The 17,333-nt window shown below is 37.5% G+C and overlaps 3 protein-coding genes across 7 annotated transcripts in view; all 3 read left to right on the forward strand.

Annotated features, from left to right (window-relative positions):
* The window catches only part of ccna1 (cyclin A1), a 12,053-nt gene extending 7,404 nt beyond the window's left edge, over window positions 1-4,649 (forward strand). For both annotated transcript variants that reach the window (XM_015038921.1, XM_015038922.1), the window contains exons 2-9: window positions 792-950; window positions 1,025-1,244; window positions 1,816-1,928; window positions 2,015-2,241; window positions 2,324-2,528; window positions 3,082-3,195; window positions 3,319-3,452; window positions 3,585-4,649. In XM_015038921.1, coding sequence (XP_014894407.1) covers window positions 792-950; window positions 1,025-1,244; window positions 1,816-1,928; window positions 2,015-2,241; window positions 2,324-2,528; window positions 3,082-3,195; window positions 3,319-3,452; window positions 3,585-3,636 — 1,224 coding nt within the window. In that variant the 3' untranslated portion in view covers window positions 3,637-4,649. The remainder of the gene's footprint in view (window positions 1-791; window positions 951-1,024; window positions 1,245-1,815; window positions 1,929-2,014; window positions 2,242-2,323; window positions 2,529-3,081; window positions 3,196-3,318; window positions 3,453-3,584) is intronic.
* Window positions 4,650-4,962: 313 nt separating this feature from the next.
* sparta (spartin a) lies at window positions 4,963-11,596 on the forward strand. Of its 3 annotated transcripts, XM_015038925.1 has the most exons (9): window positions 4,963-5,374; window positions 6,604-7,366; window positions 8,573-8,767; window positions 9,061-9,217; window positions 9,446-9,640; window positions 9,761-9,922; window positions 10,110-10,200; window positions 10,565-10,628; window positions 11,199-11,279. In XM_015038925.1, exons 2-8 carry the CDS (start codon window positions 6,605-6,607, stop codon window positions 10,608-10,610), a joined length of 1,608 nt encoding a protein of 535 aa, XP_014894411.1. In that variant the 5' UTR covers window positions 4,963-5,374; window position 6,604; the 3' UTR covers window positions 10,611-10,628; window positions 11,199-11,279. The 3 variants fall into 3 exon arrangements, with proteins under 3 accessions (XP_014894411.1, XP_014894410.1, XP_014894409.1); XM_015038924.1 differs by lacking the exon at window positions 11,199-11,279 and having other exon boundaries at window positions 10,565-10,645; XM_015038923.1 differs by lacking the exon at window positions 10,565-10,628 and having other exon boundaries at window positions 4,966-5,374; window positions 11,199-11,596.
* A 628-nt stretch (window positions 11,597-12,224) lies between these two features.
* On the forward strand, window positions 12,225-17,079 carry ccdc169 (coiled-coil domain containing 169). 2 transcript variants are annotated; one of them, XM_015038934.1, is made up of 8 exons: window positions 12,227-12,412; window positions 12,486-12,568; window positions 13,485-13,595; window positions 14,013-14,053; window positions 14,688-14,786; window positions 15,131-15,184; window positions 15,285-15,361; window positions 15,967-17,079. In XM_015038934.1, exons 1-8 carry the CDS (start codon window positions 12,336-12,338, stop codon window positions 16,151-16,153), a joined length of 729 nt encoding a protein of 242 aa, XP_014894420.1. In that variant the 5' UTR covers window positions 12,227-12,335; the 3' UTR covers window positions 16,154-17,079. The 2 variants fall into 2 exon arrangements, with proteins under 2 accessions (XP_014894421.1, XP_014894420.1); XM_015038935.1 differs by lacking the exon at window positions 12,486-12,568 and having other exon boundaries at window positions 12,225-12,357.
* Window positions 17,080-17,333: the final 254 nt, after the last annotated feature.

Raw genomic sequence — 17,333 nt, forward strand, 5'->3', positions numbered from 1 at the left:
AAATTTTTTTCCAAATTTTTTTTTTCCCCAAACCAAACCCCCCCCCCCCCCACTCTGAATCACGTTTTCTGTTTTGATGGTGTGTAATGTGTAAAGCTAAATTAATGCAACTCACTACCAAAATAAAGCAAGAAGCTGGAGAACTTTTAACATTACTTGTAAAGAGTAAAGTAAAACATTGCAGACACTATGGCGTTTCAGAGCTTTTTTTTTTTGCTTGTGTAGCAGAGTTGATTATAACTTCGTAGTGTGCTGTTTATCTGCTAATGTCAAAAATATTTTCTGTTATCAGGTTGCATCATATTTTTGATTCTTGAATAAAATAAATGTATCTTTTTTTCCATTTATGAAATCATAATTTCTTGACATTTTTGCATATAATACCGTTTGGCAGTGGACTCCAGAACTTGAACAGTACTCATCTTTTTTTGTTGGTCTTTTTTTTTTTTCCTTCCTTGAGTCAATGGATTCCATGCTGTAAATAGAAAGTCACGATGCCTCAGCCTGGAAGACTATATCCTCTTAAGAAGGCACTGCATAGGTCCATCAACAACCATGAGCCTAATAATACTATGAATAATTATTAAATGCATTTGGGAAGACACCGAGTAATTAAATACATTTTCTGTAAATATAAAAACATGTTCTTCATATATCACAACATTATATTTAGTAAGAGAAAAATAGCATTTTCAGTAAAGAAATCTATTTTATATTCTACCCCTTTCTGCCAAAAGTAAAAAAAAAAAAAAAAAAACGTTATTTTTGCTTTCTTTTAATCTGTTTCAAAGATGAATTTCAGTAAAAACACCCATCGTGGCAGTCCCACTCACAAGGAAAACATTCCATCTTCAACCAAAGCAGAATCCTTTCAGTACCCGAGGACCATACAGCGCACAGTTCTCGGCTCCTTGTCAGAAAATGAGCAGCGTGGACGATCCCTAAGCCAGGTAGGCAACAGTAGCATCCGTACGCTTTGCAACCAGAGACCTTCCATGTTCCAGACGACTGATTTCCTCCACAGGGAAGCCAGTTTTCCAAGCACAGTTCTGTTTCAGACAGCTCGCAGCTCAACTTTCTCGGCTGCCCATCCAGCTCCAGCTACGATGTGTACGTCGAGGAGGCTTGTGAAGTCGTTCTCGCCGCTTCGGGTCAGGAAGTCATTTCAGATGATTATGACCTCGAGGTTGATGCCAATCCCCTGCAGAATGAACATGTCAGGCTCCTGATGGAGTTTAGTTCAAGTAAGTTTGGCCTCCAAAATGGAAAAATAAATTTTTTTCAATGCATTGGGAAGGTTTTTATGCCTGTTGAACTTTCTCCACAATTTTTCTCACAGTACAACCACAAATGGTAACATATTTAATTGTTTATATTGTTCTATTGTTTTGACAAATAACGGTGAGAAAAGTTGTATTGCACTGCTTTAAATCTTAAAAATCTTGAGTGTTTTGCAAAGGTTGATCTTTAAAAAGCTCATATTAAAGAATGTAGTGGGTGCATGTGCATAGCTGAAAGAGAAATAGCTTAAAGACTACTTGCCGCTGTAACTGCAATGAAATGCATTTCTGCAAGGTCTTGAGTACAATGGGATGAATACAAATGCACACCACAGAATTCAGATTTTCATTCATCATATTCTTTCCCCTCAACGCTCTAAGTATGCACTACTCTGTGTTGGTCTGTCACTTAAAATTTCCAACGAAATACATTGCAGCTTTTGACTGTAATGCGAGAAAATATGACAAACTCGAATTCTTTTATAAAGTACTTAAAATGGTACTTCTATTTTTTTCAATAATTACTCTTCACCAGGTTCATGTCATGATGCCTCGATGCTGTCCGAACCAGAAGAATCCCTGATATCTAGAGAGACTTTCTGTTTTGATTATGCAGAAGATATTTACAAGAACTTAAGGGAGAGTGAAGTGAGTTTTTTTGTTTTTAACAAACTATTTCTTTCTTGTTAATGATAATTTTTGTGCTATTTAGTCATGCTGGTTACTAATTCCAGAAGCAGTTCAGGCCAAAGCCAAGCTACTTGGAGAGACATCCGGAGATCACCAATGGTATGCGGGTCATTCTGGTGGACTGGCTGGTGGAGGTTGTCCAGGAATACAAGCTCGGTTCTGAAACTCTGCACCTTGCTGTAAACTACCTGGACCGTTTTCTGTCCTACACAACATTTATCAAGAGGAACAAGCTGCAATTGGTGGGAACAGCTGCATTACTGATTGCCGCGTAAGCAAGTCATTCCTGCCCGTTCCGGTAACTCCACACATGGCAGTTGTTGGTTGTAATTGTGATGCCATTTGTTTTGTAGAAAATATGAAGAGATCTTTCCTCCCGAACTGAATGAGTTTGTGTACATCACAGACTGCACCTACGCTAAGAAACAGCTACTGCGGATGGAGAGCGTTCTGTTAAAGGTGCTGGACTTCAAGATGGCCGCACCCACCACCAATCAGTTCCTTCGCCTGTTCATGTTCATCCACTCTGTCTGTTCAACAACAGAGAACCTTGCTATGGTGAGTTCAGTTAATCTCATCTCCTTTTGTAGCAAAAACGTGGCAAGAATGGCTTTCCACAGAGCCGAGACGAGATTTCTGTGAGGACTCTGGCGAGTCATTCTGTCACGTTATGTTCTTTAGACCATTCTAAGTCAAAAAGTTAGATTTTACTTTTGTCTGACCAGGTGTAGCACTAAAAACTGAACTTCTAGTTTCTTTCTTTCAGCAGAGGCTCTATTCTTTCCATTCTTTCATTTACACAAGATTAATGGAGTCTACGACTAACAGTTGTGGATCTCTTCAGCTCCTAGAGAATTATTGTTGGCCGCTTGGCTGTTAATACTCTCTTTGCCAGGCCTATACATGTAGGTGGACATCCATATGTTGGTAAATTTGCAAATGCTTCATATTTCCACATGGATGTTAAAAAGCATTTGTCCTTTTCCTTCTACTTTAAAGTGATGATGTACTTTGTGTTGATCTTTCACGTAAAAGGAAAGAATGAAAACTTCAAGACATATGAAAACCTTTGCAAGGCACTGTGTATTTTCATCTTCTCCTTTTCTTCTAGTACATAGCAGAGTTAAGTCTACTAGAAACGGATCCCTTCCTTCAATACACCCCATCCATACTGGCAGCTGGAACCTACTGCTTAGCTACCTACACTATACATAAATCTTACTGGGTGAGTTGGTCCAGATGATGACGTTTTTCTGCATAATAATTACTTGGTTCTGGGTTTTTTTTTTCTTTTTTTTGTAAAATGATACCAATATTTCCTTTTTTTTTTTTTTTTTGTTTTTAATAGCCTGATTCTTTAATTACCTTTACTGGGTACACGATGGAGGAAATCATGCCCTGCCTGACTTCTCTCCACAAGCTGTATATCAGTGCAGAGACTCGGCCACAACAAGCTGTCAGGGACAAATACAAAACATCAAAGTAAGGAGAGACAGAAAGTCCCAACTGGAATTTATGAAACTAGATTTGCCATCTTAGTTCTTCATGAATCAAGGACATTTTTAAAAATACATTATTTTAAATGTATATTCTTTGTCTTTGTCTCCTTCATAGGTATTGTCGTGTTTCAGGGATCTCCCCCCCCACTGTTCTGCCTCTCCCCTGACTCCACTACTTCATCTTCCTGATCCTCCCAGCAGAGCATAGTTTCAGCTCACTGAAAACAAAGCACAGCCATTCATTTTTTACCACACACATGTGGACTCCTTCACTTTTTCTTAATCAAATAGTTATTTATACACAATTAAAGGAGTTCAGTTAATGTTTGAAACTCCTTGAGGGCGAACATGGATTTACTTTCAGTATTATACACATTATTTTTATTTGAACTGTTATATGCTATGCCTCTTTTCAAAATCTAGCTATCAGGTCATGCATTTTACGGCAGTTAAAACAACTAAGCATTTTGCAGTCTGATTCCTTTTGTTTTCACTTCACTTGTAGACATTTTAGAGTGTGTGATAGTGCATTATAGGCTCCAACACCTATCACATTCTAAATTATGATGAGGTGAGAACGGAAATTTCAATCCTTATAATAAGACATGTTTCTGACACCATGTAATTCAATCATCTTGGGAATTAATAGAAGTTTTAGTTCTTCACACAATAACGTCAAAAGTTACTGAACTGGTTTGATGTATTACCAGCAACATCATCAGGTAACGTCTAAATAAAGGTAGCTATGTTGTCTTATTCTGTTTGTCACTGTTTTATAGTCAAATATGTTGTAAAGCGGTTTCATTGTGAATTACACTTTGGCAACTTGCTTGATGTTCTTCAACTCCTGTTGAGCTGTTTACAGAACTGAATGGTATTTCAAGATATTGTAAAGTTTATTGTTTTTTCATTATTGTTTTTATAAATAAGAAGTCAAAGTCTGTTTAACTATTTGATTTTTTGTTTGTTGTTTTGATTACTTGGGAATTTTTTTTTTCTCAGCCCATAGTGAAACATATAATCCTTTATTAAAAGACTGTTCTGTCACACAAATACTCATATTGTTTTAGTAAAAAAAAAAACAATAAAAATTGATATCCAACAAAAATACTTGCACTTCAAAATGTGATTATGCAAACATGGTGTATAAAAATGTACAATAAAAATGATGTTAATCCAATTACGTTTCTCATAAATATTTATTACTCAGCTCAGACATTGGGCGTGTACCATTTGTCACCTGGTGTGTAAATATAGTTGCTGTAATTTCCCCTACCCCCACCCACACCTCGCCCCTCTTTTCTACGAAATGACAAGTAAAAATGCGTGTTGCATGGTTGGTTCATATTCATAATGTGGGTGGTTCATAATGTGGTACTGTATAATCATTCTGACAGGTTATTTCTGAACTTTTCCCACCCCGCCCGTTTAAACTCCTCCCATTCCGCTTGATTCCACTTTCCTTCCAGCTCATTCCACGGCTGACTGCTAAGGAGCGCACCCAGATTTCTCTGTACATTTGTAAGATTTATTTATTTATTTGTTTTAAAGTTTGACGAAAAGTATTTTCTCCCTGCAGATGGTGTTTGTCAGTAGCTGGCGTCCACAGGTGGATTGACAAATCTTTTAATTTTGTGTGAGAACCGAAAATTGCTGAGAAACTGAAGTACGGAGCTGACTTAACTTTTGCTGTGGGTTCCTGTTGGCATGGAGATCTGAGTAGACTCGGATCTGCTCCAGCGTTGCTGTCATTCTGGAAAAACCTGCTTTGTTTGGCAGCACTCAAACCTAACCTTTCAGCTGCCAATAATAAACGCCTGACTAGCTTTCTTCTCGCTAGTTGCTGTGATATTGCAGTGAGACAGCTGGAGTTACGTCCTTTTGGATAGATAGTCTTGTCAACAGGTAAGCTGGAATTCTTAATTTCCTCTCCTTTCATTCTTACAGTAAAACTAAAGAAAGCTGTAGTTTAACGATAAATCAATGTGTACACTTCAAAAATACAAAATCTTGCCAAGTATTTTTGTCTGGTTTCTAGTACAGATATTTTAGTACACTTGAAATAAGACAAACGCACAATTTCTTTTCAAAAATAAATAGGAGCTTGTTTTAAGTCAACAATTCCTTAATATTGATTCCGCTGGAAGATTATTTAACTTATGACATGGCATTTTTCTGATATCAGTGAAATCTGCCAGTGGAGATAGTACTTTTATTTTCTAAAAATATTAAGGAATTATTTACTTAAAACAAGCTCTTCTTTCTTACAGAACGATGTTGCATTAGAAACTAAACAAAAAGTACTTAAGACTTTATGTTTATGAATTAGTGTATAATTTCAAATTAGAATAAATCTAATTGGAAATTGAATCTATTATTATTAAGGATATGGCCTCAAAACTTAGTTGGGGTTCTTTTTATTTGAATTACTGCATCAAGTAATTCAAACAAGTTTATTTTGATCTGATAAGATTATTTTAAATCACTGAACATAAGTGCTCATGTTTGCAGTCTTTTTTTCTGGTTCTGGAGTGATGAATAGAATCCAACATGTACCTGGCTTGTAACCCATGTAGTGGATACACCTATATGGTGGTTTTTTAGACATTGACTCCAGCTGTAGTTCCAGTCATGTGACTCTTAACCCAAACTCCTGAATGAGGTTTGTTTCATAGTCATCTCAAAGCTGCTTGAACAGAGTTTCCCTTCCACTCTTCTTTCCATTGTTGTACTTGGATGCAGAACTTTGTAAACAGCCAAGTTTTTTTTAGCAATGATTTTTAGTGGCTTACCCTCTTGAGCAGGGTGTCAATAACCATAGTCTTAACCATGAGGCTTTAGGCTTTAACATAACATTCTGTTTTTAAAATTTATTTTTTGTTGGTTTTCTGTCATATTTAATTTTTTTAAGACACTGAATCATTTAAATTACTAGGAGTAAACACTTAACATATGCCTCTGCATTATATCCATAAAATATAAGTTTTACTATTTACTATTATATATTATATTATATTAAGATCCTCATATGTCTGTAAGTTCTGTGATACAATTTAATTGCATCCTAAAATTGCAGGTATTTTCTGTTAAGGGTTACGTATCGTCTTAGTTTCTGTTTCCCCTCTGCCTTCCAGCATGGCTGAGCCTGCTGAACTGCTGGTCATTAAGGATCAGTATGAGCTGGCCCAACAATCCATGAACCATGGATCAGCGGCTCAGGAAGCTGACAACAAATCAGAAGCTCTGGTGTATTACAAGAAGAGTCGTCTGCATCTTCGTCAAGGACTGGAGGTTCCTACTGGAGGGGAAAGGCATCAAGGAGAGGTCTGGGACAAGGCTAGGCAGCTTCAGCAGAAGATGAAGGAAATGTTAGGGACTATCGACACCCGCCTGTCTGATCTGGAAAAGTCCACACCAAGGGACAAACACTTACTGTCCAAATTTTCTACTCCTCTTTACCCAGACTTGGTAATTAACAGTCAGCCCACCAATAGTTCTGTCCTCCATCTGTACCCTACCATACCAGATACAACCCACAGCACAACACCAGCCCCCATCAGTCCTATTTTCCCTGCTGTCCCAAACACACACACACTCCCTGCAGCTGATCTGGAAACTGTGGCCATGGATAGCTCAACAGACCTTCCTCCAGCATACACTCCAAAGCCAATGGATGGGCACCGCAGCCTGGCTTACGATCCTGCCGGAGGCGGCCTCTGGTCAAGGGAACCACCAGATGGGAAGGAGCTGCTCTCCATCCCCTCCGGGGTACAGCTGTTCTTTGTCGAACCAAACGGTCAGGTCAGCTCTCTGTCCTCTCCAGGCTACCTCCGTGTCATCACAACGGATAATGAACAAAGTGATCGCAGTGCTGGAAAACCCTCTGGATTTTTACATGTAAGTAAAGAGAGGCATTCACTAGAGCCTGGCTTTGTTTGGAAGAAGGTTTGGGTGTGTGTGTCTTCAAGGTAAATGGGTGTGACGTCACGCAGAACCACTTCTTCATTTTTAGAAGTTTTCCCAGTATGAGTCATTATATTGTTGCGCAGCTGGAAAACCAACTGCAAAGTAACGTTTGTCTCACAGATGACAGGGAGGATGTTTAAAAGCATCTTAAAATTTATTTTTGGATTAATTTGAATTTAACCCTCCATAATGTATTGACATTTTAAGTGTTGACGGGACCAACATCTGTGTTATATCTCTTCAATTCTAAGTTTGCATTGTTTTCTTTTTATGAACACCAAATTTTGATCAGATTGTTCAAATGTTGTTTCGGAGTAGAATTAAAACCAGTTAGCTTTTGCATTGTAAATCTCCATGATGTCCATTTCTATTTAATGGTATATCTGTTTATAAATCTCCCTTTCAATTAATTTCCTTCAATAAAGTAAATATCTGTTCTGGCATCGCTACAAAGCATGCATTGTGTCTTGCTTTGTATTTCACTGCAACCCATGACTGTGCTTCCCACCAAACCAGGCTGGTCCTGTATTCTGACTCTGCTTTGTTTCCCAGTAAGACAATGGTCCCATTAACAGATGACTCTGCGCTTCTGTTGTTTTGCTGGTCAGGCTCCTGCATCCTCACAGGGGTCATTCTGACAGATTTGCACACCAGTGGCAGGATACAACAACAAGTTTGGATAGTTTGCTTCATGGAAAATGACACAATTTGGGGGTGTTGGAAAAAAAAAAAATCAACTGACCTAACTTAGGGACTGTCTCAGTGATATTTAAAAACAAAAAACAAAAACTTTGATAGCTTGCAGGAGTAGACGAAATGTGGGAAATGAAATATGAAAAAGATCTCAACGGAAGTCCTGCATTTCCTGCTTTAGAGTTAGTATAACAGATATTTCAAAACGTGATTGACAGACCTAGGTCCATAGTTACACGGTTTGAAAACAAAATATATGAACCCTAATGAAGATATAAAAATATATTTTAAACTTTAAATCATAATATGGATAAACTCTACAATCACTTAATAGGAGTTATTATTGTTTTATAAACTACTTGTGAAAAGTGTGTTTAAAGAGGATTAAGTTAAAATGCATAGAGTTTTGATTGTCCTGTTTTGTTCTGTCCTTGTGGTTTTTAGGTGTGTGATCGCCTGTATCCCCTGTCAGCAGACACCCCGGTGCTGCTGGCCAACTCTGGCATCTACATGTTCCCCGACTGCTTGGCAGAGTTACCCGGCTCCTATGTGGGTTTAGTGCTGTCGTCTGAACTGCCTGCTGCGGACTGTGAGATGTTTCAGGATGTTCTATCACAGCTTGCTGATCTCAGGATCCAGGTAAGTCCCAACTAATTTGTGTTGACTAAAAACGAACCTTGAATTAATACGAGTTAATTTCCCTTTGGGATCAGTAAAATATTTTGTAAGTATTTTCAGTCTTCTTTTTGCAGATTGAGTAGTTCAGCTTCCCAAAATTATGATATTTTAAAGGTGAAGAAAGTTGTTGTTTGTATTTTTATATAAACAACCTGATAAAGCCAGTGACATGTTTTAGGTTATACAGGTATCTTAAAGAAACAATATCATCTTAAAGCTCACCATTAAGAATGAAACTTTGCCTTGTCTAACAGGGAACAGAAGGAGCTGAAGGAGAGGTCATGAACTTGACTGATAAAATTCCCCTGAGTCCTCCGCATGAGCAAACAGATCAAATGGTACCAGAGGGGGAAAAGGTAACACTTCTACTTCCTGGATGGAGTGAGAAGATGGCTCAAGGAATTTTGTCTGGTGGGTTTTGCAAAAAGACTCTCAGAATGAAAACTCAAAGAACATCAGCACAGAGTTACACACCAGTTGATTACATAGTGGGTTACCACATAATCCTCTACCAGTGGGTGCTGTTTACAGTGACATCGGTCTAGTCTATACTTAACAGTATTTAGTGTTGGAAAAACAAAATGGTTTGCTTGATGTTTTGAAACTACAATAAATAAAATGATGTCTTTATCTTTACAGGAGCTACAAAATTGAGTCAGTCATTTGCAAAAGGAGCAGAGGCCACTGGGAATATCATTCAGAAAGGAGCAGCCAAGATCCGGGACCGCATCACACCAGAGGAGACCCCATCTGAGGTCAGTCCACAGGTCACCAAAGGTCTGAATGCTACCAAACAAGCCACCGGGGGCGCTGTTCGAGTCAGTAAATTCTTAGGTAAGAGCAACCAGACTGATGTTACCGATGAGGTAAAATGTATTATTCTGTCCTGATCTGTGAGTATCAGTATGTTTGTACCTAAATCTATTTCTTTGGTATCACTTTGTGCATTTACAGTGAATGGCATAAGTACAATTGCAGGACATGTGGCAGAAAAGGTGACACCTCATGTGAAGAAGCACGGTGCTAAGCTGGTCCCAGAGTCTCTGAAAAAAAGTCAGGATGGCCAGGCTTCCAACTTCGATGGAGCCAAGTTTGTAGCAGCCAGCAGCATACAAGGTATTTACTAAGTTTTAGAAGACGGTCTTAAGGATACACACACCCATTCAATAAATTAGAATAATGGTCCTCATCTGAACGCATATTCTAATTTAATGAATATGAGTGTACAGGGGGTGGTAAATTTGGACCCATAGGATGGTTTGATATGGCTGGTGTACATTTTTAAAATTTCTTTTCAAATTAGGTTTAAGCACAGTTTGGGAAAGTCTAGAGACTGGAGCAAAACACGTCTGCAAAAGTGTTGCAACTGAAACTGTCACAACAGTAAAGTACAAGTGAGTTGACCTCTTGACTCGATACTTCTTGTCTTTATATCTTCCTTTTTTCTATTCGATTTTCTATTTAAACTGGGGATGTCTTAGTCAAGATACGTTTGCTATATATGATATAATCTGTCCGTGTCATGAATAGAAAACTGACAACACAATTCTCAGATTCTTCATACAATCAATGGCTCATACATTTGTAAAAACTAGCATTGAAAAATAGAAAACATTACCACCTCATTCACCAGCCACCTTTCAGGCATTGCATTGACAGTGTGTCAGATATTGTGTTTTTTCATTACTTTTCTACCATTCTCCTTTTCCTTCTGGTTTTCTTGTGGACTGACCCTTTTTCACTGTTGTTTCTTTTCAGATTTAGGGGTTTAGAGAATCTTTTAAACATGTCTGGGAAGATGTGACTTCATTGGGAAGTAAATGTCAAATTAACAACTGATCTTTGTCTTGTTGTGCTTCTACTAACCCAGCCAATAACCTTACACAACCTGGTGTAGCACAAACTAAATTGGTATTTTTCAAACTAATTTGTTCACTTAAGCTTAAAGTATGCTTTTCAGAGGTCTTTTTTTTTGCATTAGGCTTGCATTTTATATCCACTTTATGCTGATAGATGCAAGCTGTTCTTCAATTCAAATAGTTATGAATAGGTACAGTTCTTATGTTTTATAATCATTATGCCTAAAAAACAGGGATCTACACTTGTTAAGACATTGTATACATGAACTGGACATAAAGATTTTTGAAGCTGCATACTTTGGTGAACGGATAAACCAAGCCTCTCTTCTAGACTGATTGTTTTTACGTGTGTGTTGCTGTAAGCTACATGGCAGATTAAGTGATGTCACGACATATAACATTTTTAACATGCAAAAATATGCTAGAGTTGGTGTGTTTTTCCTTAAAGTAATGTTTTGGTGCTCCTGCAACTCTGTTGTCATTTATTTTCTACACTCTTCTACTCTAACACCTCCAAATTATTTATGATGAAGGTACGGCAATGATGCGGGCCAAGCCACAGATACAGCTCTCCGCTCAGTGGGCAACATTGGTTTGACTGCACATAATATTGACAATCTGGGCCTCAAAGCCATCCTGAAGACTACTGGCAAGGAGACGGCCAAGGCCATGGTTAAAGAATCTGACGATGAGGTAAAGGAAACCGAAGAGAGTAAGATGCAAAATGACAAACATCTCACACAAGCTGAGAAGGGGGTGGAAATGAAAGAAGAGGCACCAGAAAAGACAAAGGATGTGAATAAGGAACAAGAGGGAAAGAAGGAAGAATAAATTTCTACTAGACCTAGTGCTTTGTTGTCATACAGTATAAATTAATGGTGTATTTAAATGAATATATTAAAGTATTATAATAAACTCGATTTTAAGTGTTGTTTGAGTTGGGTTATACTTTTTTTTTAAGAGGTGAGACTGTGGCTGAGTGGGTAGAGTATATCATGGGCTTGATTTCAGCTTCCTCCGGTCACATGTCGATGTACCCCCAGGCAAGGCACTTCACCTCAAGCTGCCTACCAATCTTTGTATTTGTGTATGAATGTTTGTGAATCTATAGTGCTTTGATTGGTCATGATTTTTAAAAGTGCTATTGAAGTTTGGCCCATTTTCTGTTTTGTCAAACTTTTTCTCTAAACAACTTTGGTTGATTCAGTGGTTAAATATTATTTCTAATCTATAGAGCTGTTATTAAACATACTTGCCAGATTTATTCTGTTTTTGTCATAATTCAATGTTTGAAATCAAATCAATTCTTTAAGTCAAAGACAACCCAAGTTGAAATAGCATTGATAGAACCAAAAATAATCGGGCTTAAAGTAAAAAGAAATACATGTCCTAATTTACATAAATTCATGAGAATCTGGAAAACAAAGTCAAAAGCTATTTCTAAAATTTCATGTTACAGAGGGGAAACCCAGACAGCTGAAATATTTACCGAGAAATCGATCAGAGGCGCCGTGAAAATGGTCGGAACGGGCCTCTCTGGCTGCAGTACGCGCTCCCGACACAGGGGGAACACATGTTCACAAGGGAACAGTATTTTGCAGAAACCCGGAAATGTTGGTTTCCATGGATACCATGAGCTACAAACTTGCCTGCAGTGAATTTTCGGAAAAATGGCTAAAGCGAACGACTACCGTAAGTACGACTTGGCACGGCTGCAAGTAGAAATCGAAGAGGAAAGAGAACTAAAGTGAGTGTCCCCCTCCTTGAGAAAATAAAGCTTTTCAGACGGAAAAAGTTAAGACTTCAATCTTTGGTTGCAGAGAGATGCTCATAGGATCTGTGTGCGACCTGCGATGTACTGTGGCAGAACTGCAAGAAAGATTACGTAGTGTTGACGGGGAAGGTAAAAACGTTGTCTCCGTAAATTATTTGCGCATTGAGTAAAAATATTTCAAGCATTTATTTCCTGTAATTTTGACAATACTGTGAAAAGTAAAATATTTTGAAACTCATGCATGTCACACCCTAATCAGACAATTAATTCAAAACACCTGCAAAGGTTCCCTGAGCAGTAAACTGCACAAACATGGGCATCAGATCGTCATTGACATCCACTACAAGGAGGACAAGACACAAAAGATCTTTTCTAAAAAAGTTGGTTGCTCACAGATTGTGGTTTTCATAGAAAGTTGAGCAGAAGGAAAATGTGTGTTGTCCCAGTAACAGATAGTCTTGAAAGGATTATTAAGCAAAATCCATTAAACAATTTGGGGGAGTTTCACAAAGAGTGAACTGAGGCAAGAGTAAATAAAGATCTATATTTGGTGTGAAGATCCTTGTGTCAAATTACTCTGTCTCTGGTTCAAAGTCCTCTTTGTAGATGAATGTAAAGTTTGCATTTAATTTGAAAATTGGTGCAACAGAGTCTTGTGGAAGAGTGGAGAGACAATTTCCATAGTTGGTGATGATTTGGTGCGCCATGCTATCAGGTTGTGTTGGTCCAATGGCTGATCACCTCTGGGGTTCTCAGGATTGATGCAATATATCAACTATTGAGCCCATAGAAACGAACATCCACTTATAAACTTGTAATTTCGGTTTAAAATTTTCCTCTTTTTAATTAACCCAGACTCTATGGTGTTTTCATTATCTATTATCAGAATCAATGCACATGAAGGCTTGAAATATAATGAATCTACTTTCTTAAAAGGAGGACAAACTTATTGAACTTTTTCCCAGTATTCTAATTTTTTTCCAGAGGTAACTATGTGGAAATGTAAGCTTTCTCTCGTGACTTGTCTGTTTTTGTTGGTCATCAGGTAATGAGTGGAAGACGAGGTTTGAGACACAAGTAGAACTAAATGGACAGCTGGAGAGACAGATTTCACACATTCAGCAGAGGCTGGAGAGCATCAAAGGAAACCCCGTCGGTGAGGCTTCACTTTCTTTTAATATTACGACCCTGCCGGTATTTCACTGCATGTTCTGAAACTACTTTTCAAAGTAGAAACGTTAGTTGCATTACTTTTAAGGGAATTCATGATTAGAATAGACGTAGTAAAATCTTTCAACTGGATTATGCAGTTACACATATGCAACCATCTTCTTTAGCAATGACCATCGACCACCCTCTTTTTAGAAGATGGTCAAGCCTTTATAACATAAATGGTTCACTTTCTTAAATGAGTGACGCAAATATTGAGATGTTCCTGCGTACCCTATATTCAAGTAAACCCGTTTATCTGTGTGCATGTGTAAGAAGTTAAGTTTTGCTATTATTTGCCCACCTGCACTTACAAGTTTACATTGTGATCAAAACAAACTCACACTTGGCCTTGTTTCCCCAGATCGATTGGCTTTTATCCGATTATATGAAGACATGGGACTTGTGAGTTGACTTTTGTTTTGTTTATTGGCCTTTAATGTTTGCATAGATGTTGTTATGTTTTTTTCTAAAACCTATGGTCATTCTGTCCACAGAGAGTATGCAAAGAACCACACACACCAGCAGAGAGCGCTAGAGACAGAGAATGAGTTTATACAAAACAGCAAGTGTTGTGATGTCAGCTTCTCTCCTTCCTCTAGTTGATACAGGCTGTAAAAACCAGAGTTTAATCACAACTCTGTAATCATGGGATTAACAACCATGGGAGAGTAATGCAGTCTAATTACAATGCTTTAACACACACACACACATACACACCAATACATGCGACACTGAAAGGTTGCACAATAAAGCTTAACCACCCTGGTGCCTGTGAGCCTAAAGGCCCAAACTAACAGATGCTCATTAGTTTGTCCAAGAAGTGACTACAAACAGTAGACATTAGCATAGACTGAACGACTGAGATGAATTTGGATTATCATTTCAAATTGTGACTGAATAATTTATGAGTCTCATCCATTTTTGAACTATTGTTGTCAACATGAACTATTTGCACATTGTTTGATCGTCCTGTATTCCACTGGGTAATTAGTCTTCGCCAGAATGACATAAGAGTAATTTCAACTCTTCCTCACAGGAAATGCTTAAAGAACACCTAACAGTCCTGACTGAGGAGAAAACTGGCCTCCATAATCAGCTGAAGAACTGCCATCTTCAAATGGAACAGGAGGGAAAGGTCTGGGCCCCATTGTTCATGGAGACGACGAGGGGTTTTAAAAGATTTATAGGCATCAGAGTATCTGTTGGTTAATTTTGTCATTGTGTGTTAGAAAAGAAGCTTTAGGGTTTTTATTCCCCACAAAGTAGTGATTTCAGCTACAAAAAAATCCTAATTGGTAACAAATTTAGTTCTTTGTTTATTGTTCTACTAAAATAACAGGGAGGTATCAGTTAAACACAGGCTTAGCATTCAGCATTTGTGACCAGTAATCCCTAATCTGTTGCCCATTACCACTGACACATATTAAGGGCTGTACCCATGAATTGACTGCATGGTTTTCTATTTCTTTCACTTCTCAGGCATTCCATAAAACCAACGATGAAAGGCGGGCATACCTTACAGAAATAGCTATGGTGAGCATTTAAAAATAACACTTCCCTTCTCGGCTGATTCTGCAAGGAAGGTCAGAAGTTTACATACAGTCACCATGTTTTATATATTTACTGCCTGCAGTTGTCTTCTGTCCGTGAGCCGCAGAGACGGCAGTATGCCAACCAGCGACAGGGGGCAGCAGAGAGCAAACAGATCAGGTTTGTAACATCCCACATCTGATCAACAAAATCTTAATGTTTACTAGTGGGAGTTTTAAATTCAGGTAATTTTGTAACAGTGGATTATTTAATGGGGCGATATTATGTATTTTCCACGTACCTAGTACTATTTCATAACAATATCAAGTAAGTATGTTACTATCAGTTGTACCATCAGTGGGCACCCTGTAGGAGATTGAAGGATTTCTAAAACATGCGTGAAAGAATCAAAGCAACTCTCCAGGTATGTTTTTGATGAGGGAATAAGATTATAACATATACATCTAAAAAAAAAGTTTATTTTACATAATACCCGCCACCTTTAATACAAATAAATATGCATTAAAAAACAGTATCTTCTCTAAATTCAGTGTTAACTGATTTCAGTCAATCTTTACATGTTTTCCTAGTTTTACTTTAAAATAATTTTAATTTACTTCACAGTCGAAATGTAGGGATCACAATTTAGATGAATAAATAATAAAGAGAGTAACATCATTTTGTTTTTTAATTATTTCCTGCAATTTTGCTTTTTAGGGATAATTTACCCCGGCAGGTGTTCATTCACATGACGTTACTTTTTTATTTTTGTTTTGGACACACAGAGGAAAAGGCGTCTGTAGGAAAGCACAAGCTGGTTCTAACAAAGGAATGGAGGAGGTATTAACAGAACGTCTGAATGAAGGCGGAGGAGGAGGTGGTGATTCAACAACAGAGAGAGGAATGAAGAAGAAATCCCACAGGGAAAGCAGGTTACCCACCCTGAAGCATCGGGGAAAACATAATCCTTAACCAAAATCTGTTCCCATTGGATATTTGCAGGGTTCTTTTATTGGGGGTGGTTATTCTTGTACATTTCTGTCAGCTTTTTTGTTTAAGCTTTTATTTATTTTCTCGAAGTCTGATTATATAATGATTTAAATACTTATTCAAATGTACTTATATAAAGGTTTGAATCATCAGAAATCAGACGTTTCTTGCACACACAGGCAGATATTTCACTCTTTTACCAAGACATTTGCAAAAGTCTTTCACCGTGACTTAAGAATGAGCTTATTCTGCTCCTTCAAAACTCTGTAACTTTGAGCACTAACTGCTTTCATCCAGGTGACTAGTTGCCTGGTGTTTTGGAACTAAATGTTCCCGAAAACTTCAATGACAGAGTTTGCATCGTGGGACATTCACGTTAAGGACTATGACCATCTCTACTTTGGGTCACCTGCTCTGCCACTGAGTCATGAAGCACCCAAAACTTAACTTTTACTTTAATTTCTTCTAATTCATGCACCTGATACCCTGTTCACTGAACAACCTTTTCTGATGTAAAGTAAGGCTCTACCTATTAGTTTATGGTGATCCTGGTGCTGGAAGTTAATGGAATTAAGGATTCCTTTTTTTTCTCTCAACATTTCCCTTCAGTTAAGTGACGTAAACTAAATCTAAATTACATCTGGAAACCCTGCTTTTGAATTTTATAGACTTTTGATACAGTTAGACCTTCGTCAGCTAATAATACTTTGATCCTTCATTCTCAGGTCCCTTTGAAATGTTTAAGTAGTTCCATGTTTTTGTTGCTTTTACTTAATTCATTAAAATATTCTAATGCCATTTCAAATTACATCTTTTGTTTTTATTATTGTTTCAAAACTGACAATTCTGTTCAGTTTTTATAGAATTGTCAATATTCAAATTCTCAGAATAAACACATTTTAGACAAACATATTTCATTCCTCTTTAAAGTATTCCATAACATAACAATTTGCTTTGTCAGTGATTATTGATATATTAAGCACTTTGAACTGCCTTGTTGCTTAAATGTGCTAGGCAAATAAACTTGATTGATCGATATATTTGAGACAGATCAAATAAAAATATATTAAAAATGAGACTGATAAAGTGCTGATACATAATAAATATTATCAAATGCACTTATGAAGTAAAATGTTGCAATAGTTTTGTAGTATTTGTTTGC

Source organism: Poecilia latipinna, unplaced genomic scaffold (genome assembly GCF_001443285.1).
Source record: "Poecilia latipinna isolate Pla-1442-1.1 unplaced genomic scaffold, P_latipinna-1.0 Scaffold457, whole genome shotgun sequence".
In the NCBI taxonomy this organism is placed as follows: domain Eukaryota; kingdom Metazoa; phylum Chordata; class Actinopteri; order Cyprinodontiformes; family Poeciliidae; genus Poecilia; species Poecilia latipinna.